The 25734-nt window shown below is 41.2% G+C and overlaps 1 protein-coding gene across 1 annotated transcript in view; it reads right to left on the bottom strand.

Annotated features, from left to right (window-relative positions):
• ARHGAP42 (Rho GTPase activating protein 42) overlaps nt 1–25734 on the bottom strand; it is a 348862-nt gene that overhangs the window by 5791 nt on the left and 317337 nt on the right. The window contains exons 14-22 of the mRNA XM_005889073.3: nt 25298–25372; nt 24521–24605; nt 23859–23917; nt 20526–20631; nt 15703–15862; nt 14390–14534; nt 12772–13152; nt 12232–12388; nt 10147–10209 (exon numbers count right to left, since the gene is read on the bottom strand). Of these exons, the coding sequence (XP_005889135.1) occupies nt 10147–10209; nt 12232–12388; nt 12772–13152; nt 14390–14534; nt 15703–15862; nt 20526–20631; nt 23859–23917; nt 24521–24605; nt 25298–25372 (1231 nt within the window). The remainder of the gene's footprint in view (nt 1–10146; nt 10210–12231; nt 12389–12771; nt 13153–14389; nt 14535–15702; nt 15863–20525; nt 20632–23858; nt 23918–24520; nt 24606–25297; nt 25373–25734) is intronic.

The raw sequence follows: 25734 nt of genomic DNA, 5'->3' as shown, positions 1-25734 counted from the left end.
CGGTTTTAAGTCTGAATGGTACTCTGTTGTCGTTCTTGAATGTAACCTCTATGAACAATGCCTGATGCTAACTAGTAACTCAGTAAATATTTGCTGAATGAATGAGTTAAAAAAAAAAAAAAAAGGTGGGGGGGGAGATGTTGCGGTCTCCAACCTCTTCAGCACCAGGGCCTGGCTTCATGGAAGACAGTTTTTCCACAGACTGGGGGTAGGGGGTGAGGAACAGTTTCAGGATGATTCAAGCACATTACATTTCCGCCACCGGTCTGTTAGGAGATGGAGCTCAGGTGATGATGAGAGCGATGGAGAGCAGACATAGGCATAGACGGGGCTTCTCTCGGTTGCCCACCGCTCACCTCCTGCTGTGCAGCCCTTCCTGACGGGTTGCCACCCGGTACCAGTCTGTGGCCTGGAGGCTGGGGACTCCTGATCTGGACTCTTTTTTTTACATGATGAGTCCTTTCAAAGATTCAAGGTACCCTGTCTTCCCTGCCTGAGGTCCCAACACTTGATCTGCAAAGAGGCATCAGCAGTATTTGCATTCGCATGCTCTCAAAGCAACAGTGTAACATGATGATTACATTTCTCTGTTGGAACAAAACTCTGGATCTTATCTCCATACTTCCAGAATGAGGCTCAGTCACCTGAACCAGGGTTTCCAAGTGGCTACTGAAGATCAGAAAGGTTAGAGAGGAGAACTACGGCCCTGCCCCCGGAGTCTTTTTCACATGAGGTGGGTCTCAGGCTGTACTTTCAGGAACTTGGCTAGGAGAGTCTGCAGCTAGTAGATTTAAGGACCACCAGCCCACACAATCCCACTTCCAGTTAAACGTGGTTTAAAAGAAGAGCTGATGAAGTGGACGCAGCCCAAGAAGGACAGAGTTTCACACTAAAGAGGAGCCATGCGCGTGTGTGCTGCACGTGGGTGTGTTGGCTGACAAAGTCTAGGGGCAAGGAGAGGGTGCCGCCAAGTCACAAAGACTTCCGATAATGAGACTCTGAGGACCTGACGTAGAAAGAACGTTAGTTTTTCATAGAAATCTTCCAGTCAAGTATACTCATTTGATCTGATATAATCTGGTGTATCTTGATCTGATATTCATAAAAAGAAAAATACTCTTTACTATCATTTATATATGGAATCTTAGGAAAAAAAACAACAAATGAATATAACAAAACAGAAACAGACTCACAGGTACAGAGAACAAATAGCTGTTATCAGTGGGAAGAGGAAACAGGAGAGGGGTCAAACAGGGGTGGGGACTAACGGATAAAAATTACTTTGTATAAAATAAATAAGCAACAAGGATACACTGTACAGCACAGGGGCAAATAGCCATTATTTCATAATCACTTTAAATGGAGTATAATGTACAAAACTATTATATCACTATGCTATAAACCTGAAACTTATAGAATATTCAGTTTTTAAAAATGCATTTTCCAGGGACCACTCTCAGACTTCTTACACTAGAATCTCAGGTATGGGAGTGGGGGTTGGGAACTGTTATTTAAAAAATATAACCTTAGGTGATTGTTCTTTTTTCTGAGCTTCATTGAGATATGATTGACAAATAAAAACTGGATATATTTATTAAAAAATAATTGTATCTGATATCTGATACAATTGAAAGTTGCAGAGCCATTTCTCTAAAAATATGTAAAGACTTTTTAAAATGTCAAATTTTCTAGCAGCAATGATTTCCACCAATAAATACTGTCTTATTACCTTGAATCATTAAAATAAATTAAGAGATACATAAGGAAACAAATTCCAGAGTTATAGAAATGTCTAAGATATAGTAATTCTTGCAATGATATATCTCATACTTCAAAGGCAACCTAACTAATTTATAATAATATTTCAGATATGAGTGTGCTTAGAGTATTGTATGAGATTGGATGGTGAGGGAACACACGCAGAACAGTATCACTAAATGAACAGATACTATTAAATGTGTCAAAATACACAGCACAAAGTAATATCTGTTACGACTTTCCAATTGCCTGTGCATGTGACTTAAACAACTATAATTTTCTTCCACTGAGATCTGTAACTACAGGTTACAGCTCAGTTCAGAGCTCTGATGATTTAATGTAGAATTCTGTGACAGTGGAGTTTTCTTTCCAGGTGCTAATGCTTTTTCTTTTACTGTCTTGGTGTATTGAAGAAGATGTGAAAATAACACTGTCACCTATTGAGTCTCTGTTCACAAGATTCTAATATCCTTTGAAAAGGATTTTGAGGATCCTGCTTCCTGTCGCATTGGAGAGTAAGGTGATGATGCTCGCTATCCTGAAAGCCCATTTCTTCCCTTATAGTTTTGAAGATGATCTGTCCACAAGCCCCATTCCTAATACTAAACATTGTCTAATGCCAGTGAGTGAACTCACACAGGTTTGACATGGTCAGTGTGCGAAATTCACAATACTCATTTTAATCATAAGCAAAATAAAAAATTCACATAAAAACTGATACAATGTTTTCTGAAGGGCCACTTAACAATGATACACACAAACACACACACACACACACACACACATATGCCATCTCTCACATATATTTTTTGTATGCTAAGAATTTCACTTCTGAAGAGAGCAGGAATGCACTTCTGAGGGAGTAGAAGATATAGTCAAAAGGGTAGCAAAGAAGTAACATACACAACAGCAAAGCTAAAAACAAACAGATCACAACAATCTAAGTGTTCATCAGTAGAGAATTTAATAAATAAAACATGCCAAATTCAATAAATTAGTAGGTAGTTATTATGAATAAAGATACAGAAGAACACATACATGAGCAGTATTAGGATGTAAGGCAAATATTTTACAGAAAAATTAGTCACTGGCAAGACCTCTAAACTGCCCAAGATAATTTGCCATAAATACTCATAAATAATGCAATAAACACACATTTGCTTCTTGGTCATTGGTTGGAGATTTTTTAAAATTAGTTACACACCCTTTTCTTAGGTTTTTGCCAACAAAAATGAGCTGTCTCTGGCTTGGATGTCTGACTGTTGGATGCCTCAAAGCTAATCTCTCATGGGAGCTTGTAGAGTTAAAGCTGCTATGTCAAAGAAAGAATATTGCAACTCTAATAAAAATGAACTGAACACATGAATAACAAAGTCTTTTAAGGTTAAAATGTATATTTTATCTATTTACCCAGCAACTCTGTTGAGCGTCTACTTTGTTGGGCACCAGTGTAAGAGGAACACCGTGAGCACCACCTTCGTGGGTCCTTTTCTGTGCTCATTATAGAGGAGTGGGTCTCTAAGTGCACTCAAGGGAATCTGGAAGGAGGGGCAGGTGGGACCTGAGAGGCACTGCTCTGACAGCTAATGGAACGTGTATGAAGGTCCATTTACTTTCCACTATGCCAGATATTAGGGCTTCCCTGTGGCTCAGACGGTAAAGAATCTGCCTGCCATGCAGGAGACCCAGGTTTGATCCCCGGGTCGGGAAGATCCCCTGGAGAAGGGAATGGCAACCCCCTCCAGTGTTCTTGCCTGAAGAATTCCATGAACAGAAGACCCTGGAAGGCTACAACCATGGGGTTGTGAGTCAGACATGACTGACTGACACTTTCATGGCAGATATTTAGGAGATCTGCAGAAACATAAAATAATGTGAGTTCTCAAGTTCCAGGCAATGAGCATCATTAAGGGACAGAGCTAACTGCAGCATGGGGGTGCATGGGAACAGCAGAGGAGCAGACTTCTGTGTGGCTTAGCTCAGGGGAAGAGGAGAAACAACTCATGTTGTCTTAGAAATATGACCTTTGGAAGGGAAGAAATGGGAAGGTGAGACCCTATTAGGACCTTGGGGGCAGGCACATAAACTTTCTAATTAGGTTTTACAGAAAACAGTGATCCCCATATACTGGGGGTCTTGTGATCATCCAGATGATTTCAGTCATATAATGAGCTTGGATTTTGAAATGAAATCTACATATTTCCTTGGCCTAACCTCTATAATGTAGAAATGAAGGTCAAGAGAAATTAACATTATGGCAGAGTCAGGCTAAAACCTACATCTCCTAATTGCTGACCTAGTGAATACCTGGTGAATCCACTTAAATGTCATCTGTAAAATCCCAAGATAACGTCACTGAGAAAATCATTTCTACTATCAATAACAGTTGACTGTTAATGAGAGTGAATAATCACATCTACACAGTGCTATTGTTATGTTTTAGTTATATGAACTTATTTTTATTTTAAATAAATTCATAAACATTTAAAAATGTTCTCAGTTTAAATTTCTAATACCACAAATATTAATAGATATAATTCACACAAACAAAAGCTCTTTGGAGATCTTCAGTAAGTTTTTTACTTGTGTAAGTTGTTTTGAGACCAAAAGCTTTTGAGAACCACTGTCAACTGATAAGATTAGATGGCTGTGCATCAAAATGCAGTTATCCTTAGGGGATGAAATGAGTGGTGGTTTTCATTCACTTTTTTAGCATTTTAGTATTCTTCATATTCTCTTAAAAACAGAAAAATCAAGCTATTCTTCCTAGCCATGGCTTCCTTTGTCTTCCTTATGAGTGTTCTATCCTGGGTGTCTTACATGCGTCACTGTGCTCTGAACCAGTGACCTACAGCCTTTTATTTATTTATTTTAAATTCTGTATTTATTTATTCAGCTGTGCTAGGACTTAGCTGTGGCAAGTGGGATCTTCAATTTTAGTTGAGGCATCAAGTTGCCTAGCCAGGAATTAAACTGGGCCCCCTACGTTGGGAGCACAATCAAAACCACTGGACCACCAGGGACGTTCCTTTACAGCCTTTTAAATGGACAAATTCACTAGACAAGAAGACTCTGCTGAGGTTTGTTTTGTAATTCTAAAAAAAAATTGTTTTTAGATTATTGTAACTCTTTGGAAGGAATGATGTTAAAGCTGAAACTCCAGTACTCTGGCCACCTCATGCGAAGAGTTGACTCATTGGAAAAGACTCTGATGCTGGGAGGGATCGGGGGCAGGAGGAAAAGGGGACGACAGAGGATGAGATGGCTGGATGCCATCACCAACTCGATGGACGTGAGTTTGAGTGAACTCCGGGAGTTGGAGATGGACAGGGAGGCCTGGCGTGCTGCGATTCATTGGGTCGCAAAGAGTCGGACACGACTGAGTGACTGAACTGAACTGAACTGAACAGAAAATTTGATTGCTTATAATGAGTCAAGCTCTCAATTATTAATTAATTCTCTTAATTCTCAAGCATGTAATTCTCAATTAAACCTTCAGAAGATATTGGTATACCTTGCCTAAATTATACTACTTTAAAGTGTATTTCCCCACTGCCCAACTGTAACTGATTGAGACAGAGGTGTAAGCTTTAAGGGTCCTGTTTTCCATAGGCTTTTGTAATGCTGAGACAGAGCCTAGTTCCATTTGCCTCTTGAAAGCATTTTATAGGTTAAGAGAAACATTTAGTACTATGGCATTTTTCTCTATTCCAATGGCTCTTAAAGGTTTTGATATATATAAGGATCACTTGGGGAAGTTGTCAAAAATACATATTCTCTAGGCCTCAGTCTCAGACACTACAGTGTGCAGAGTCTAAGCAAATTCAAGAATCTTCATTTTAACAAGTCTGGCACATAAAGTTCCTCTGACAGAGAGAGCAGCCCCTCCCACTCCACTAAACCCAATTTCTGAAAGGTTTCCAGTGAGGTCTTAGAGGTAAAAACCAGTGCCCTCCTCTAATGATCTCCTAGACCTTTTGTTAGCACCCATCAGTGGGTAACCCCACCTTCATCTATGCAGTGTGGCTGCTGTGCAGAAGTCTCTCAAAGGGGCATCAAGCTTTACACTCTCTCCTGGTTCCAGCTGTAGATTTCTCACTGCCTCTCAGCACTCCTCAGCCTTCTCAGACAACGGGGCTAAAACTTTCCTTGCCTTTCTGTGTACTCACACAAGATGAACTCAGAAGCTAAATTAGCATTCTTTCTTGCAGTCAGTCTTAAAAACCTAGAATCTTCTTTACCTGTCTCTCATTCCCAATATCAAAGCAATTGCTTGACTCTAGTTCTATCCATAAAATCCTGCTTACAGTTTATCATGCTTTTGTTAATGTCCTAATTAAGGTCTTTTAAGTATCACCTGTTCCACCCTAAATGGTTTTCTTCCCATCAACAACCTCCTAGAGAAGCCACCTCAATTATCTGATTGAGTGCATCACTGATTAGATCAGCTCTTTGCTCAATGACTCCCAGAGCCTGCAGTTAATCCAGAGGTGTTACTTTTCTGTTGCTCAAGACCATCCACTAAAATCTCCCAACTGTGGTATTTCCCATAATGGCTGGTCTCCCTGTGACCCACTACTGGTTCATCCTTCTTTGAGGTACAATTCAAGAGTACCCTAAGTTCCCCAGAAGGAAATCAAAATAGGTATTGTGGGGGGTCAGTGAGGGAAATATCCTCATTTTCTGTTGTTCAGTTGTATTTAATGGTACAAAAGGGTTTCAAGTGATTGATAAATGTCCAAATACCCAATACATATTAATTAGAGGCTTGAATACCTTAAGTAGTTTCAATGATAATAGTTATAACAATATTAGCTATTATATACTGCAAAGGCAGTATATGGAGAGCTGACTGTGTACTTCAAATACATTGCTTCCCACGCTCATAATCTGTCAAAAAGGGAATCATGACCTTCACTTTACAGATTAAAAAAGTGGATTTCCTAGAGTTCAGACCAAGGTGACAGGGTAAGAGAATGTGGAACTCATCTTCCTCCATGAACACAGCAAAAATACATCTACATGTGGAACAATTCTTACTGAAAACTAACCAGAAACTGGCAGAAGAACTCCTGTACAACCCAGGCTGAAACATACACACGTAATGAAGGGAAGAAAAGCATCTGAATCAGAACTCGTGCTCCTGGGTGGGGACTTGTCCGAGACTTGTCCAGGAAGTGAGCACCTGAGCCACAGCCTGGGGACACCAGTCCTGAGGTCTTGAGTGGGAGAAAAAACCCTGGCTGGCTGGGGAACTGGGGGAAGCCTGACTCCTCTTGAGAGGGCAGGAAGGAGAGAGGTCGAGCCTTGCGGTTGCAGGGTTTCCTGCGATCTCCTTGCTCAAGCCAAGCTAACGCTCCATCGCCACTGACTCCACATTCCAGTGCAGCTCTCGACTTCTCCCATGACTAGGGAAGAGACTCGACTGTGGGGTGCTCAGGTGAGCCAGTGCCCGGCAGAGCCTGGGGGGGCAGAGCGCCTACTCCAGCAGTGGATCAGGAGCTACCCAGACCTCTGACAGTGGCCGTTCCACCTCGGGTCCTTCCCACCCTAGCCCATGCACACAGCGTCCATGTGGACCCTGCTGACCCTGTGAAGTCAGGCCAGTGAGCGGCTGTGAGGAACAAACGGGGCTTGCGCCAGAGGCTGTGGCCGAGCAGAGCCATGGGCGTCTGCACACACAGCGTATTGGGCCTCAGTCTGCAGCTGACATGGGCTGGGAGTCAGCCCGGGCCCCACCTGCATTAACATCTCAGAGGCAAGGGTCCCAGTGCAGGGAGAGAGAAAAGCCCTAAAGGGTACAGGGCTTCCCTGGTGGCTCAGATGGTAAAGAGTCTGCCTGCAATGCGGGAGACCTGGGTTCGATCCCTGGATCAGGAAGATCCCTTGGAGAAGGACATGGCAACCCACTCCAGTATTCTTGCCTGGGAAATCCCATGGACAGAGGAGCCTGGTGGGCTACAGTCCCCGGGGTTGCAAACAGTTGGGTGTGACTGACTGACTTCACTTGAAAGGGGACAGAGCCAGGTCAGGCCAGACCATCAGGATTTCTGCTCTACGAAAGTGAGATCAGCTGCAGTCCCTGGCAGGGCAGTGATGGTCACTGAGCAGAAGAGAAGCTTCACTCACACTCTGCAGAGGCTCTGGTTCCTCCAGCACCAGCCACACCCCCGAGCAAGCTAAGAGCGGCCAGCACATCCTGAGAAAAGAGGTGACTCAGGTCCACGTCAAACCCATCTCTTCCAACAAAGGCACTGGACACACACCGTCTGTACAGGGATGCGCCACTTAAGCTTCCCCTTTGAAGGCTTAAAGAGGTAACTATTTTACCTAAATGCATAAGGGCAGACACAGTTAAGTAAAAGGACAGGTGAAAAGCTATGACACCGTCCACAAGTACTGCGGACTAAGACTTAATCTTCAGTGTATCACTGAGTGAGCTCTAAATTTATGCTGACAGCTTATTAGAAGTGGATTTAGAGTATTTGGAGTGTAAAAGTATGTTTTAAATGCATAGGATGAGTGTTGAACATGTGAGTAAACTTATTGTATAACAGCTTCATTAATTTACTGTCATACTAATTTATTTCATGAATACCTTGCTGTCTTCAAGCTCTTAACAGATTATCTCTTTGATGCCAGTACTTAATAGATTGTTTAGAGTTTCCTAATAAAAGGGCTCCATCTAGTGGAGCAATTCAATCATTTTTGCAAGACAGAAGGTAGCAAGGTTAAATCCCTTATATTAAGGCCTGACAGTGGTGATAGTTTCAGGGAAATGTTTGTTCTGAGCTAGTTTTCACCCTGCCTTGATAAAAAGGCAGAAGACAGAGGTAAGGTACATGCAAGTATGCTGGGACTTGCTATATAAATTCAAGGCATTAACCTTAAATTTAAGACACTTTAAGACACCAAAGTGGCTCTCCTCTAAAAACACTAATTTACGAGTGCGCTCGCTAAGGTTTTGAAAACAGAGTTTGAAGTTTATTGTTGTCTCTAGTAAGCAGGACAAGCCTTATATTGTGTAGGTGCTTAAGAACTGCTGAAAAGGTCCACATACTTTTATAAGGTCAATAAAAATGATATGGCTGAATAACGTCTAAAAGAACTATATGGTAATACTTTAATCATATTTGACCCCTTTCCTTCACAGCCTCAGTTAATTGGTTGTGGCAAGCTCAAAATTTCCTGAGTACATCCAAAAAAAAAAAAACTAGGTTGGTCCTTCCAATGTTCCCATTTATATTCCTTTTCAAAAAGCATTTACTGAATACTTGCAACATGCACTAGTTGCTGATGGTAAAAAAAAAAAAATCCATTAGTTAGGCATATTCAAAATTAAAACCAAAGTCTAACGAAGATGAGAGAATCAATTTGTACTAAGAGGAGAGGAAGCAGGAACCTTAGAAGCAAGCAAATGAATAGTAGTAAGACATAATAATTCATATCCTGTTAACAATGGAGCAGAAGGTAAAATCTGGAAACCCTGAATGAGGCAGAGTACTCAAACCCCAGCGCCACCTGGAGTAATCAGCTCCCCAGCACCACAGGCCACTAAGAATGAGCACAGTCTGGACCTAGAGACTGTCACACTGAGTGAAGTCAGCGAGCCAGAGAAGGGAAAGTATGGTATGGCATCCGTTATACGTGGACTCGAAAAAGAAATTACACAAAGGAACTTACTTACAAATAGACTTAGAGAATGAAACCTATGGTTGCTGGTGGGAGGAGGAGGAGGAAGGGACAGTGAGGGAGTTGGGATGGACATGGATACACTGGTATATTTAAAATGAACAATCAACAAGGACCTACTGTACAGCACAGGGAACTCTGCTCAGTGTTATGTGGCAGCCTGGATGGGAAGGGGTTTGGGGGAGAATGGACACGTGTATATATGGCTGATCCCCTTTGCTGTTCACCAGAAACTATCACAGCATTGTTTGTTAATTGGCTATACCCCAATATCATACAAAATTACAAGTTAAAAAAGTACGCAGTTTTGGTGCCTGTTCATGAAGCTTCTTACAGAAAAAAAAAATACATTAAATTTTACAAGACCAAATATACATTTGAATAATTTCCACAAACTGTCATCAAAAAAGTCTTTGGTGTACAAAGAGTTATTGCAAATTGTCTTTTAGAAAACCTGCTTGTTTAGAACTCTTCCTTTGTGAAGGTTTTAACAAACAAGGTACTGCAGTAACACCCTGAGATGCTAACTGCTATATGTATGGTCATGACCATTTATTCCCTTGTCAAGATACAGCAGGTGTGAATTTGACCATTTGCAGAGGTGAGGGGCAGAGCAGTCAGAGATGACCTGCCGCGTCCACACAAAACCACGTCACCACTATTTCATGTTTTTTTACTGGGAAGTTGAGAACTTACCGCCCAGAAGAAACTGGCTTAACTGAACCAACGTTTTCAAACAGTTGGGCCTTTGCTGCCACACTGAAAAATAATTTCAAAATGCAAGTTTCATTAAAATCCATTAGAGAATCACGCAGCTCAAAGCGAAATTCAGAGTTAGCAGTTAACCAAACAAAAAAATGAGTTAAAAATTGTCCCCAAAATATGAACTGAATTTTAACTGTTTTAATACAGAAGTAAGTTTTAGATCTAGTTTCTAGTTCACTGAGTACCAGATGTATACAGTAGATGTACCAGTAGATACAGTAGTACCTGTATCTACTTCCTCTGGGGATTGCACTGTCTGCATTTTCTGCACCTCAGAAAACTGGGGGAGCAGAAGAAAAGGCACCTTTTATCTCCCCACTCCACTTCTGGAAGTCCTGCTATTGACTCCATGGAGCCACAAGGGAAGAGTCACATCCACAAGACAAAACAAGAGCTGCTTTGTATTCTCATAGTTAAGACAAAACAAATTCAAAAACTGTTTCATGTTATTTTTAAAATACTTGAACATACTTCCTATAAAGTGAAAAGAGAGAACTCTGAAAAAATGACCAATAAGTAAATTTGTGGATTCAAATCTTGTTTCAAAGCATGACAAGGGAAAGGCTACTACATGAAAAGTGAGACTATAGTGTAGAATGAAAAGAATTAAAACCAATGCAACCTAGTTAATTAGATAAGTTCCTATATTTACTAGAAGAGAATATATGTTTCTTTGAATGACATTTTAATGAACTAAATATTTAAAACCTACCTTATTTCTTGAATTGACAAACCCTTCTCCCAGAACTGAGTCATTTGATAATCTGCAGGATCATTTTACATCTAACGTAGAACAAACACTGTCTACAATTTAAGTTCTATTTTATCAGTAAATCACAAAATAGAAGCTCTTCTCTTTCCCTCACAGAGAATAAAGTTTATATTTTCTCATCTCCTTTTACACATTTGGCTTAAAACTCATTTCCCTTAAGGGATAGAACTATGCACACCAGGGAATAAACAAACTTACACAAAATCTGGCTAATATTGTGGGAGCTGGATTTCCAACCATGAGATAGAACATATGTGAAACTCACTCTGAAACCAAAGGTTCTTGTTAATGGGATGAATGAATGAATGTAAGATGTTGTTCCTATGGAAACAGGCTTAGTGAAATGTCTTACCGGACTTCCAGTGAATAATTAAAAGGTCAGCAACACCGCCACATTACAACTGGGCAGGGCATAAGAGGAAAAGCACAGACTCAGCTGGAGAACCCCGGGTTAGAATCCTGGCTCCGCCACTTACTAGCTGAGTGAGTGTGGACTGGCTCCCTGACTTCCCAGGATGAGTTCTCCTCATCTTTAAAACAACGTTCATTCTGCCTCCTGCAGGAGGACACTGTGGTCCTTAATAACATGTACAAGGATGCTCAGTAATAGCTCCCGCAGCATCTGGAACAGCTCAGCGAAAGTCAGAAACGTAAGAGGAAAAGGAGGAAGAATGTCCTTCTTTGGATTCTGCTTCCGAATTTACCCCGCTCCCTGCTTTCTCCCATCTGCGCCCTCACTGCTCTTGTCTACACACCCCACCCTCCTGGCCTTTCCACTTCAGGGTCGTATCCTGCTCTTAGAAGCACACTCTCTTGCCTTTCCTGCTCCCTGTTCTCCAGGAGTTGTTTGAATCAGTGAGTACTCAGGTTGGGGAGACAAATGGAGAGGAGAGGAGATCACCCCGGCTAGAAAACAGCCGTATTTCTAACGAAGAGGTAGGACTGAGGATACGGGCAGTCCAATAGCGGAGTGGTGGGTGTTTAGTTTCCAGACTCCAAACCACTATATTATACAGAAGCTTTCACGTCCTTAAGAGAAAGCCTGCTTCCAAGGAAAGTGCCTGAAGTGTGTACGAACGTTCACACCACTTGCAGAAGAGGACAGGGTCCTACAGAAGTTGGTGGTACCCACTCTACGGATGAGTGTTTCGCTGTGGGAACCCTGAGGGTTCTTTTGCACACGTTCAAGCCCTGTGTACCCACGGGAGACACAGAAAACTCCAAACAAACACCCTGACACTTACACGGAGCCGGGGCGCTGGTAGCCGTTGCTGGAGGCGGTGTCCAGCCTTAACCTCCTGCACATTTTTGGAGGCAGATCTGGGTTTGGTGCGGCTTTGGGTGTCTCTTTGGAACCTATGGAAGTTAAGCTTTGAATGGATCCACTGTAGCTCTTGTTTCCTGAAAAGAAAGCCCAAGAAAACAGGCGAGGTGCTGTTAGACAAAATAATAGCAATAACACAGTCCACAGGCGTAACAAAAGGAAGCCGTTGTCTCTGTGTCCAAATGAGAAGGCACAGAATGTTCTCCGAGCCCAGCAGTCCGTCTTTCAGGGGAGGAGATCACAATCGGAAGTAATTGCAAATACATCACCACTCAGAGAGGGAGAGGTCCAGGAAAAATGCCGCAGCACACAGGAGGTTTAAAGCTCCCAGCTCAGGGACAAAGCAGAGAAGCAGCGTTTGTGGTCTTGCTGTTCACGCCTCCCTCCTGAGTCATCAGGCTCCACAAGCCGGGAGGCGACGCAGAGACACGACATTAGCCCAAGCTCAATCCTGGCTTACCTTCGGCTGCAGAGACGGATCTGAGGGAGGAAGCCGAGGCTCTTTTCAGTCCTGAGAGCCCATAGGGCCCCTTCTTGGCCAGGTCGATGGGTGGAGACGCGTCCCCGGGACTGGTGACGGAGGTGACGCTCTGGCAGTCTGATTCCGCGTCCGTTTTGGTTGCATCTTCTCGAGAACTTGACTCGGGACTCGTGGTCCAGAGACCAAGACTCTTCTGTCCGTTGCTGGGCGATGGGGACGCAATCCAAGGGATCCCGGTGGACTTCTCCCTGGGCTGGCAGGAGGCAGGCTTCGTGGTGCTGTTCTGCTCGGAGGAGTGAGAGGAGAGGGACTCGATGCTCCCCATGGGTGTGCTGTCAGGGCTGCTGCTGTAGGAATCGCCTGGGCAGGCCAGGCAGAGACAGGAGAGTCAAGGATGGGGCCCTTCTGATCTCAACCTCCCAAATGCTCTGCAGCCACCTGACCCAACTGCAGTGCCAGACCTGGCTTAGAGAACTGTCCTCAGTTGTGCAGAAAGGCTTTAAAACATTCACCTGAACTACACTATTCAAGGGAGGCTGTCTATGTGTCCCTATGAAATCATGTTGCTTCTTGAAGCATCAGTGGGGCTGACTTGAAATCAGACAAAATGTGCTTCTGAAATAGGACTCACCAGTAGGAGAGGCAAGATGCCTTGATGATATAAGAAATCAATGGAAAGGGGGAATACTGAGACATATTCCTGCCTTCTACTTTTCTGATCCTAGGTGATTCCAAGTTACCATGTGTCTGGGTCCTCCTGGTAGAAAAGGTGCTATTAAATGTCAGCAGCTCCACAATTTTTATTTTTATCAATTTTTTTTTTTTTTTTTACAATTTTTAAAAGGAAAGCTTGTGGAAGAAAATAGGAAGGATTTCTTTCCTTTCCCTACTAAGAATATACCAACATAAGATAACTTGATGTTTAACTGGGTGTATTTTTTAATGTTTCTAAAAGTTATGGTGTAAGAAAAAACATGAGAGAAACAGTAAGGGAATATTCAAATACTGTATCTAAACAGCAATTGTGGGGAAAACTGAGGGTGGACGGAGAGGGCTGGGTGTACAAAATACAACAAAAATGGCCAAAGTTGAACTCATGCTTTGAGCTGAAGCTGCCAACCATCTTATGGTGGGGCTTGGCTCAGAATAATAAGTTAGGGATAATGTGTGGTGCAGAATCTCTTTTTATTTCCTTTCTCTCTCTTTCAGACACTTTGATACCTGAGAGATGATGCTTTAAGAACATAATGTGAAGGAAAGAAAGAAAGAAAATGACTGCTTGGGCCAGGCTCCCCGGCTTTCTTCCCGACCACTTTGACAACAGGACAAAAGCTGCTACAAAGTAGCACCGGATGTACTTAATCACAGCTACAGGAAAGGGCACTGAGCAAAAACTACTTTTTTTTTTCCCTTTGCAGCAGGAATGAATTGGCTTGTCCAAGATCTATCCTGATGGAGAACATTTAAATGTGGTGGAGAGTGCTGGTGTTGGGAGACAGCGTCAGTAAGGACATTTCCTCTTTCTACCTAATTGCCCATAAGGTGGGATACAGCTGAATTAACAAAGATGGCATCTCCCTGAGGGTGGGACACTTACTGTCGGGTTCTGCCAAACACGGAGTATACCTCCCCCTGGGCTTCCGGGAGCCAGAGGAGAGGCAGATTGCACGCGTCCTCCGGGATCCGGATCGAGACTGAGGCTGAGGAAGAGGGATGCTGGGGTCTGGGGCAGTGTGAAAAATCTACATGGAAGAAAAATGGACCGAGGTCAACAGAAGGGTGACACTGACATTTTCATCATAAAATAAGTTTTGAGTGTTATTAAATGATCTTAGAACTCTATGCTCCTGAATCAGTTGCCTGGCAAGAAATAAACTTTCTAGAGCAATTACAACTTTCTTTTCCATTTACACTGAATAATGCTTCTTCTCTGGGTTTTTTATTCTTCCCTATTCCCCAGCAGTGAAATTCAGATTTTCCAATATTTTTAAGAAATGTGTCAAATAGCAACGAATGTCTATGTCAAGACAGGCTGATTTTTTCACTGTTACAGTCACTCTTCCCCTTCATCCTGAACATAACCTGAGGGGAAGAGAACCCTGCTGTTATCATTCCCCAGCTAGCAGACCCTGGCTTCTCAGAAGGTGTTGGCATGCCCTGGCCCTGAGCTGCGAAGAATGTGACAAGCTGCAGGCAGGCGTCTGAGCATGGCTACAAGATGCAGCTGTGGACTCCAGGGATATGAAAGTACTTCCAGTCTGAGCAAGGCTCCAAGCCTATCCTACAGGCACCATAGAGCAACCGGGAAGGAAAGAGGCACCCCCATCCTCTCACAAGGACGGTGTCAGACATAAATAAATCACAGTGTTTAGACCTTCTATGGCTGAGCTCACTTAACAATCAGGTCATTTTGGTCTTCCCATTTTCTCATTTTCATAATTGTTCTAAGATCTCACTCCTAAAGAAAGCCTGCTTAGTGACTGGATATAAAGAGGATTTCAAGACTGTTCTCTGATTTTTGTCTAAAATATTAGTTCTACTGTATAATGAGAATCTAATTCAAAAGAGATAAAAAAGTTACAACAGACTTAACCATAAAGTGATTATAAAGTATTTTCTGAATACTGAGTAAAAACTTAATTTTGTAAATACTAAGGAAGAAAATCTTGACAAGCAAATGATGTAGAAAGAAGGGAAACCATCCACCTGGAGGATTTTGAGAAGTATGTAAAAACTGAATAAGAAAAAAAGAAAAGAAAAGTCTGCATAAATAATTTATACAAAATTTATAAGACTGACACCATATAGGAACCCAAGAGCACAATGAGATCATAGATGATTCAAGTGCAAAATTGCTTCTTAGAAACAAGATAACAAAATGTTATACTTCCACGTGCAAATTCAGCCTACCTTTTCATAGTGCTCTATCAGAATTTCAACCACAATGTTCTGAAACTTAATATTCATCATGGCAGCCACAGTTTCTTCCTGTGCTCTCATTAGAGTTGGACCAAATATAACACCAAGGTTTGAGACCGTCATGAGATTTTGTTGACTATGTAGGGACACTCTGCAAATAAAAGCAACAAATATATTTTAAGTTATATGTTTAATAATTATGGAATGTTCTCATCTACCAAATAATGGTAAGATGTAAATATGATACATTTTATGTATGTATGATACATAAAGATGTAAATATGATACATAAGATGTAAATATGCCATTACAGACTAAATTTCTCAGTCAGGTTCAGCCACTACCAGCTGGCATTAGAGGGGTATAGTATAAATAGATGTAAAAAGTTAATAAACATGAGCGCAATAAAACATAATTACTAAGGTTAATCTCTTAAAGGAAAAAAAAATCTTGTTTTCTTAAATCAAGTACAATTGCCCCCGGGAAACTACCAGCTGTTTGGCAAGCCCTATGGTAGTATACTCTAAATGGGTAGTATACCCATTTAGAACAAATGGGTAAGAGTAAACTGGTTGTGATTATATTTGGACTTACCAAACACATTATTAAGAAACTACTATTAAACATTTTCACAGACAATACTGTACTTAATTTTCGAAAAAGTCAGTTTTTCCTACTGTACAGATTTTAAAACAAGAAGCTCCTAAAGTAAGCATGATGTACCCGAGGTCATAGCAAATTAGGGACACAGAGTTTTGTTTCAAGTTAGATCTCCTGACTACAAGTCAAGAGTCCCTGAGCTCCCCATGTCAGATGACTGATCAGGGCATGTTCCCATCCTGTCTTCCATCTATCCATCCACCCATCCATCCATCCATCTCCCACTTCCCTGAGGGCCTCCCAAGTGCTCAGTACTGTGTTAGGCAAACAGCAAGACAAGGAGATCTGGAAGCATTAGTACTGGCTGGAAAATAAAGAGTCTCTGTATTACTGACCTTAGCAAAGTAATCCCAGTGAACTCTCAAAAACAACTTTGACTAGTTAACTAATTAATTTGGAGACTGGATGCATTCTTAAGCATTACTGACCTTAGCAAAGTAATCCCAGTGAACTCTCAAAAACAACTTTGACTAGTTAACTAATTAATTTGGAGACTGGATGCATTCTTAAGCGGTAACCTAATTTTATTTAACCAATCTTCTAGGGTAACCACTGCCTTTTCTATCTTACTCCCAGTGGAGCTGTGAGGATGAAAAATTCTAGTTAGGAGCACAACACAAGATAATGTTTATATATGACTGAGTATGCACACTAACTCCATTCTAGAAGCAAAAGTAAAATTTTATGAGGAATCCAGGATTCTGGATTATTCACCCAACATTTGATGTAGGGCAGGAAGAGCCGACTATCCCATTGACTGAATTTACCCCTTGTGCCCAAGACAGCGTTAGCTAAGAAGATTCTTGGTTAGCATAAGAAGAATTTCATTCTAAGTTTCCTTTTAATGCAACCAAATATTATAAATTAATTGTTTAATAAGTATTAGCCTAATACATCATCTGTAAAGGCAGTGGGCCTGTCTGGATTTAAAGCTTGGGTCCTTCCAATGTGGAAGCTGGGTGCAACCAGCCTTGTTATTTAATCTCTCTTAAGGCTTCAGTTCCCTCATCTGTAAAGTATAAGAATAATAACCCTGATAGCAGCGTTGAGAAAATTAAATAAAATGAGTTAAATAAAATATGATCTTAAAATAATATTCTTCTCTGTAATTAAATTGGCTCTGGGTATTCTTGCTAAAAAGTAAGAGTGCCTGGTAGTATACATAACCTAGAATAAGATTAATATGAAGCTCATTGGGAATAAATTTAGAAATCATAAAAAAAAAATTGCTCTATTTTGAAAATCAAGTTGATAACCACATTCTTCGGAAGATGAAATAATTTGATCACCATATTCCTCTTCACTGAATTTCCCTTCTGCTGGGCTAGTCAGCTGATATAGATTCTTATCATCCCACGTTTCAGCCAGTTCTGCACTCCACCCCATCCACTTGTATATGAAGCACATTCTGAACTGCACTTTTAAAAATGTAAAGTTTAAGTCATAGAGGAGACCACATAAGGCCTTGTCTTAAAGACAATGCATTCTCAGAAAGAAGTCAATGATTTATACCATGTTTCAGAGCTAGTTACTGGGGATTTGTAATCAGTCATTGGTCCTTTAGGCCAGTGAGCAATCTAGGTCATTGATTTTAAATTCCCCTAAGTCAATAAGGTGGCCAGGGACCAAGATTGTTATCAGTTGCTACTAGTTTACTTAAGCAAACTACTAATGCCTGCCTGGATGAAGCACAAGTTGCAATCATGATTGCTGGGAGAAATATCAACAATCTCAGACATGCAGATAACATCACTCTAACAGCAGAAAGTAAAGGGGAACTAAAGGGGCCTCTTGATGAGGGTGAAAGAGGAAAGTGAAAAAGCTGGCTTGAAACTCAATATTCAAAAAAATAAGATCATGGCATGTGGTCCCATCACTTAATGGCAAATAGAAGGGGAAAAGGTGGAAGGGATGACAGATTTTCTTTTCCTGGGCTCCAAAATCACTGTGGACAGTGACTGCAGCCATGAAATTAAAGGACACTTGCTCCTTGGAAGGTAAGTTATGACAAACCTAGACAGCATATTAAAAAGCAGAGATACTACTTTGCCCACAAAGGTCCATATGGTCAAAGCTATGGTTTTTCCAGTAATCATGTATAGATGTGAGTTGGACCATAGAGAAGGCTGAGCACTGAAGAATTTATGCGTTCAAACCGTGCTATTGGAAAAGACTCTTGAGAGTCCTTTGGACTGCAAGGAGATCAAACTAGTCAATCCTCAGGGAAATCAACCCTGAATATTCATTGGAAGGACTGATGCTGAAGCTGAAACTCCAATACTTTGGCCACCTGATGTGAAGAGCCACATCACTGGAAAAGACCCTGATCATGGGAAAGATTAAAGGCAAAAGGAGAAGGAGGCAGCAGAGGATGAGATGGCTGGATACCATCACTGACTCAACAGATAAGAATTTGAGCAAACTCTGGGACACAGTAGAACACAGAGCAAAGAGTTGGACCTGACTTAGTGAATGAACCACGAGAAGAATTAAGTAAGTCATTGGTGATGTGAGCACACATTCTACTGCTGCTGCTCAAAGGAGACTGACATTTTTAGGTTCAGCTAGGAATGGTGGTGAAGGTTGGGCAGAAGAATTTTCAGTACTCTTTAGTGGCTAGATATACTCTTTCTATTTCCTGTATTACAGTCACAATTAAAGGTGAAGCTTGTGTTCATCTAACATTCTGGATAATTAAGGAAAAATATTTTATGTGACACTCATGAAGCTTTTAAAGTGTATTTTAAAAGGCTTTGCTAAAAAATTAGCTTAAATGTAGCAAGAGAATGCCCACTAAATGTTGTATGGTTAAGTTTCAAGAAAAGGACACACAACTCAAAAACATAATTCAAGACTATGTAATTCAGACCAAGGATAGTGTGTCCCTGTTCATTAGCTAAATGCCGACAAGGGCAATCGTTAACAATGAACTTGAAATGAAATCATTCCTAGTGGATTTCCTTCTTATTTCAAGGAGGGCCAACTCATATTATCTTAAATCCTGCAAGTTAAGATGAGACTGATTAATATAGAGCACAGTTTCAAATGTGCATGGCTCAAATTAGCATAAATTGGGTTACTACTTGTAGCAAACAAGGAAGGATTAATCATTTGTGAATTGCAGTACTCATTAAGATAAAAACTGTTCCCATTTGTAAATGAGACTATAAGGGGATTCTTAAGTTTAAAACCTGAATTTGGATTTTTGTTTCTAGCAGCATGGTAGCTGAACTGAAACCTCTGAATTAAATGTGTGTGTGTGAATCAAGATAGATCTGTTATGGCTAATGCTAAGTGTCAAATTTGCTAGGCTGCAGTACTCCAATATTTGGTCAAACATAATTCTAGATGTTTCTGTGAAGGCATTTTTAGATGACATTAACATTTAAATAAGTAGGCTTTGAGTAAAGCAGACTACCATCCATTACCTGGGTGGGCCTCATCTAAACATTAGTTTAGGGTCTTAAGAGAAAAAGACTGAGGTCCCCGAGGAAGAGGGTATTCTGCCTCCAGACTGCCTGGATTTGGACCATGATATCAACTTCTCTGGGTCTCCAGCCTGCCTTGAAATCAGCCTCCACAATTGTGCAGCCAATTCCTTGGAACTAACCAGTCTCTCTTACATATATACATATGTATACACAGACACACATATGACAACCTATTAGTTCTGTTCTCTGAAGAAACTTGATTAATACAATATTTATCAAAACTTTTAAATACATAAGAGTCAAAAAGATCTTCAGAAACCAAAGACACTAGGAATCTGGGGAAGGAAGCTAATGTTCCAGTGGCATGTTGACCTGGTAGAACCTGGTGACCCTAATAAAACAGAGACCTGGTCTTCAAACTTCAGGCTTACCATGCATCTAAAAGAACTGGGAAAGGACTATATACTCCTTCACATATTTTTAAGTTGACATTTCATTATAACAGTTGCAGGGATATAATTATTTGCATGTCATAAACACACAGATACACACACACACATAGATTATATCTTAAAAATAAACTGCCGCATCATTTTTCAACCAATTAAATGGACTCTGATTACAGTAGCAAAGTTACAGCTCTATCACCCCCTTTAAAAGACACGAATATACTCAAGTTTAACAGATGAACAAGTAAGTGAGCAATCTAAGTCAGAGAATTACTTGACCAGGTGCTTTATCAAGATGTCCAGCATCTCTCTGTTTTTCTCGGGCAGCTTGTGCACCAGGGCATGTACAGCCTCCACCCGGTAGTTCTGGTCATCAGACTCTGTAACATAAAAAAAGGTTGCGAATATTCAAATTCTAATCATATAAACATTAATAATTTAAACATAATAACCACTTCCATCTGTCATGCCTTATAAGCAGTGCTTCACATGGTAAGTATTATCACTATTATTTCCTAAGGTTAGAGTCACTGGGTAACTTGTCCATGATCTGCAATCACTAAATAGAGAAGAACTCAGTTCTATCCAATCCAGACCTATGCTCTTAGCCTCTGAACTGTATACTTCTATACAATCATAACTCATTTCCTCTGGCTTTGTTACAAAAGGAGAGAATAAAGCTTTTAGTAATATGAGTGATGGCAGTAGTTGTTACAACTGGTCTAATGTGCCAGATACCACAATACACTTTATCACTTTGAAATCTCTGAGTGACTCTATCAAACCAGAGGAAGGAGGTACTCTTTTCTAAATTTTATAGGTTAAAAGACGGCAGAGAGTTATTTTTCTCAGGTGTCAGGATAATTGCACAACCAAAGGCCTAGTAGATTTTAAGCCCGTGCTGACCATGGTATACCTGAAAAAAAAAAAAAAATCATCTCAAGCAGATTCAGTCTGCAAGGAAAAAGCCAAGAGGCTGAAAAGTTGGCTAGAGAAACTTGTAATGCTTCAGAAAAAGGAATCTATTTAACAGTCTTTTACTACAATAAACAAATTCTAGGGTGACTGCCCACCCTGCCAAGCCCTTTCTCCAGAAAGTGCCCACTGCACAGGGTTTATAAATGGGACCTTCATCTCTTCCGGGCACAGCTATCTGCATACGAGGTGAGGAAAGGGCCTGGTTTTCATCAGGCTAAACATGAAGTCTCTCCCAGGAGTTGGAATGGAGACACCAAAACTCTGATCTGTCTGCTGGATTCGTGCAAAGGCAGATCATGTAAAACAAGGCAGACCATCACCAAATGTGCTTCCAAGTGGAGAAAAATCTGTCTGCAAATGAGGTAGATATGCAGCAGAGAAAAAAAATGAGAGACATCTGAAAAGAGCTGGGAGGGTGGATTGGAAACATCTGTTCCCAACTTTGTGGTTCCTGGGTGCAGACCACAGTAGGCAGGACCCATTCTCTGCCAAGGAGTTCTGACAGACTCCCCTTAGACTCTGAGTAACTTGCCCTTTCTTCCTGAGCTAAATTTCTCTTGCTTGAAGCCAAATGATACCTATTTCTATTGACCAGACAGAAGATGGATTCTTATACATGAGATGTGCTTTAATTATCATGGTAGTGAATAATAATATGGAGAAGGCAGTGGCACCCCACTCCAGCACTCTTGCCTGGAAAATCCCATGGATGGAGGAGCCTGGTAGGCTGCAGTCCATGGGGTCGCTAGGAGTCGGACACGACTGAGCGACTTCACTTTCACTTTTCACTTTCATGCAATGGAGAAGGAAATGGTAACCCACTCCAGTATTCTTGCCTGGAGAATCCCAGGGACGGGGGAGCCTGTTGGGCTGCCGTCTATGGGGTTGCACAGAGTCGGACGTGACTGACGCGACTTAGCAGCAGCAGCAGTGAATAATATGATCACTATTTGCCACAAAAGTGAAGAAAAAAAATCTTGTGACCAAATGTTGGCAGCAAAACAACCAGCTCACTGAGCCATTCTAGCTAACTGGATCAAACACATTTGTTATAAGATGAATTTCTTGTAACAAAGTGTTCTAGGTTAAGAGTCAAAAAACCTGGCTTGTAGTCTTGATATTGCTTTGAATTTACTAGTGTCCTGGACAAAGTCACTTGCCCCCTCTGGGTCGTGATTTCATCATTAATAAAATGAGGTTGGATTATGTACTTTCTAAGGTCTCATTGTTCTTACAAGGATGGATTTCTACAAAGAGGAAGTAGAGTGCAGAGCCTTCAGGAGAAAGCTAAATGGTATAGACGTTCATGAGATCATGTGGTCAGTCACGCATGCAGGGCTGCACATCAAGGCCATTCAGCTTTATCTGACACTTTTAGCAGCAGGTAACACCTCCTGTGACATTACAATGTATGGTAATAAACTAATGCAGTTGATTTCTTTCTTGGATTGTGAAAAATACTCTTATTACAGTCATATCTCAAATATCTTAACAATGAAATGCCAACTCTTAACTGTTACAACTTGAGACTGGCTCAGATGGCGACCTGGCCCTTGAGCCCAACGTTTTATACAACTCTAATTGCTCAGGTTACATGACTGTCACTGGCCCCCTCCCCTGCTCCCCACAATTTTGAATTAAACCTGTTTAATTCATATAACATTAAGGCAGTCACAGATCTAAAGAAACAATATAGATATCTGATAAGTTTGTGAGTGTGTGTGTGCTCAGTCATGTCTGACTCTTTGCAACCCCATGGACTGTAGCCCGCCAGGCTCCTCTGTCCATGGAATTTTCCAGGTAAGAAAACTGGAGTACTGGGTAGCCATTCCCTAGTCTAAGGGATCTTCCTCACCCAGGGATTCAACCTGCATCTCCTGCACTGGCAGGCAGACTCTTTACCACTGCAGCATCCGATCATCTTCAATAAATATAATAAGAGAGAAAAGGTATTGTTGCCTGCCAAAAATAGCTGACTCTTTCTCCAGATTTAGGAACAAAGCATGTGAGCACAGTGGAGGCAGGGGCATAACTGATTGTACCTCTTTGTGGTCTTGTTTATTTAACCATGAAGTCGCTCTTGTAAGAAACTGACATTCATTAATCAAGGAAAATGTAATTTGAGTAATTAATTCCTCACAGCTCTTTCTAATCACACCATATATGCCACCCCAAAGAGTCTTACTAAGTAACAAAGTATTTTAGTTCATTCTGTGACTTCTCATAACCATATTGTAAACTACTAAGTTATGAGAATGACAATTTCTTAAGCCATAGGTAGGAAAATGTTAACTAGCAGGTTTAAACTTACAACCTCTGGCAATGGCACCCCACTCCAATACTCTTGCCTGGAAAATCCCATGGACGGAGGAGCCTGGTGAGCTGCAGTCCATGGGGTCGCTAAGAGTCGGACACGACTGAGCGACTTCACTTTCACTTTTCACTTTCATGCATTGGAGAAGGAAATGGCAACCCACTCCAGTATTCTTGCCTGGAGAATCCCAGGGATGGGGGAGCCTGGTGGGCTGCCGTCTCTGGGGTTGCACAGAGTCGGAAACGACTGAAGTGACTTAGCAGCAACAGCATAAAACCACATCAATTACAATGCATCCAATGGAAATATACTTACTAACAGCAACAATAAAATCTTTGTGTAATTTGTAAGTCATCAGTGGTTCTGCAAGGCACCTGCAAGAGAGAATGAAGCAGATTTTAGAAGAGCAGTTACCTTCTGATTTCCCTTGAACTTTCAGTGCTTCTGTGAGAACTGGGTGACTACATGTACAATAAAGTCCTACCAGGGAGTCGACAAGTAGCTCTAAAATACAGACCTCAAAGACACCCATGTCCTGAGCACTTCTTGCTGTCACTGTATTAAAATAGGAGAGGCTGGGGAATTATTTTTTAATACTTTGTGAGAACTACTGGACTACAGGAACAAAATCACTCTCAGATATGGGGCCAATAGTTTCTGTTTTTTTTTTTTTAATTTGCAATTCAGCTTGTGATGTTTTATAAAAAAATATATGAAGACCTGAATCTGAATCTAATATGAAACAGAAAGTATTATTTAGCACTCATAAACTCTGGCAAAGTTTACTGTTTGAAACAAGCACGTATAACTCCCAGAACACTGAACGTGACTGTGCCCACTCTGCCAGTCCACCTCAAGTGCACGAGCTGTGCTGAGGAGGGAAGAGGACCCCACGGGGCTCCCTGCGGCCCACGGTGCCAGCCCACAGGGGCGACCGAGAGACCGCAGCAGAGCAGCAGCAGGCAGGCCCACCTCACCTGAGGTAGTTTTTCAGTCCACTTGTTATTGTCTTATTATCCCACAGTTCAATATCAATGTCCATGTCAGGGGGGGACTTGGGAGCTGAAAAGAATTAACGCAAGATGTTTAAACTGTGCAATTCGAAATATCACGAGCACCATTAAGAAGATGGACGCAGACAAAAGTAGATCAAAGAGAGAGGCATGTATTTTTTAGAAGGCCAGTGGAGTTAACTTTCAGACTGTTGTTTGCCTGAGTTGGTGCAAAGCTCATTCTGACAATGAACCTCAAAGATTTCTTATGGAATGCAGTTTCTTAAATCAGATGTTTGCTAATTGCTAACATCACAGCACACTTACCAAGTGCTGGGCGTGCTTCTCAGTGCTTTATATGGGTTAACGTATCAGATTCTTATAATTCAATGAGCCTCCTCTATAAACGAGGAGGTGAAGGCACAGAGGGGTTAAGCAAATTACCCAAGGCCACAGAACTTTAAACTGGCTGAATCAAGAGTCCAGTTCAGGCCATCTGAATCCCAGCACCCATAAATCTTACTGTACCTCAAGCTAATCAAAGAATACTTGAGGAAAAATTCAACATTATAAAAAGGGCCCCTTTACAAATTCTGATGGTCATCTATAATAATGGACATTAAAAATGAATACAAATATTAATTTTAGATATGACTTGAAAATACTCAAAGACAAGCAATAATCTATATCTCAAAAAAGCCTATGGTTTTACTTTTCTATAATAATGTAAAAGTTAAGTAACGGGCTTCAGCCAAAACTTACAAAATGTGGTATTCATGAGTTTCTGCACTTTGGAATTCACTCCTCCTATTCGGTAGAGACCTAAAATGGTGATGCCTAGTGAGAAGGAAAAAAATCACAAGAAAACGGCATAAGACACAAGTTCCAAGCACAGAATGTTAAAAACTCAGATATATGCCTACATAAAATCTGGAAGGTATGCATCCAATTTTACAGTCTAACTTTAGCAGACCTACCCTGGAAATATTCATCAGACATATATTTCTTAGAGCAGACAATGAACAGTGATTTGAAAGTCTATGAAGAGCTTCAAAATGGCAAAGTACAGCTGTCTATTCACCACTACCTGAATATAAAAAACCATCCAAGATGAGAAAAAATGATCAGTATTTCTCATATTATGTTTCCTCAATCATGGAGTCCTATGTGTTGAACGGATGTTGAACAGTTGGATGGAA

Source organism: Bos mutus, chromosome 15 (genome assembly GCF_027580195.1).
Source record: "Bos mutus isolate GX-2022 chromosome 15, NWIPB_WYAK_1.1, whole genome shotgun sequence".
NCBI classification, from domain to species: Eukaryota; Metazoa; Chordata; class Mammalia; order Artiodactyla; family Bovidae; genus Bos; species Bos mutus.
Note: the sequence above shows the minus strand (reverse complement) of the source record. Positions and strands in the feature narration are given on the sequence as shown.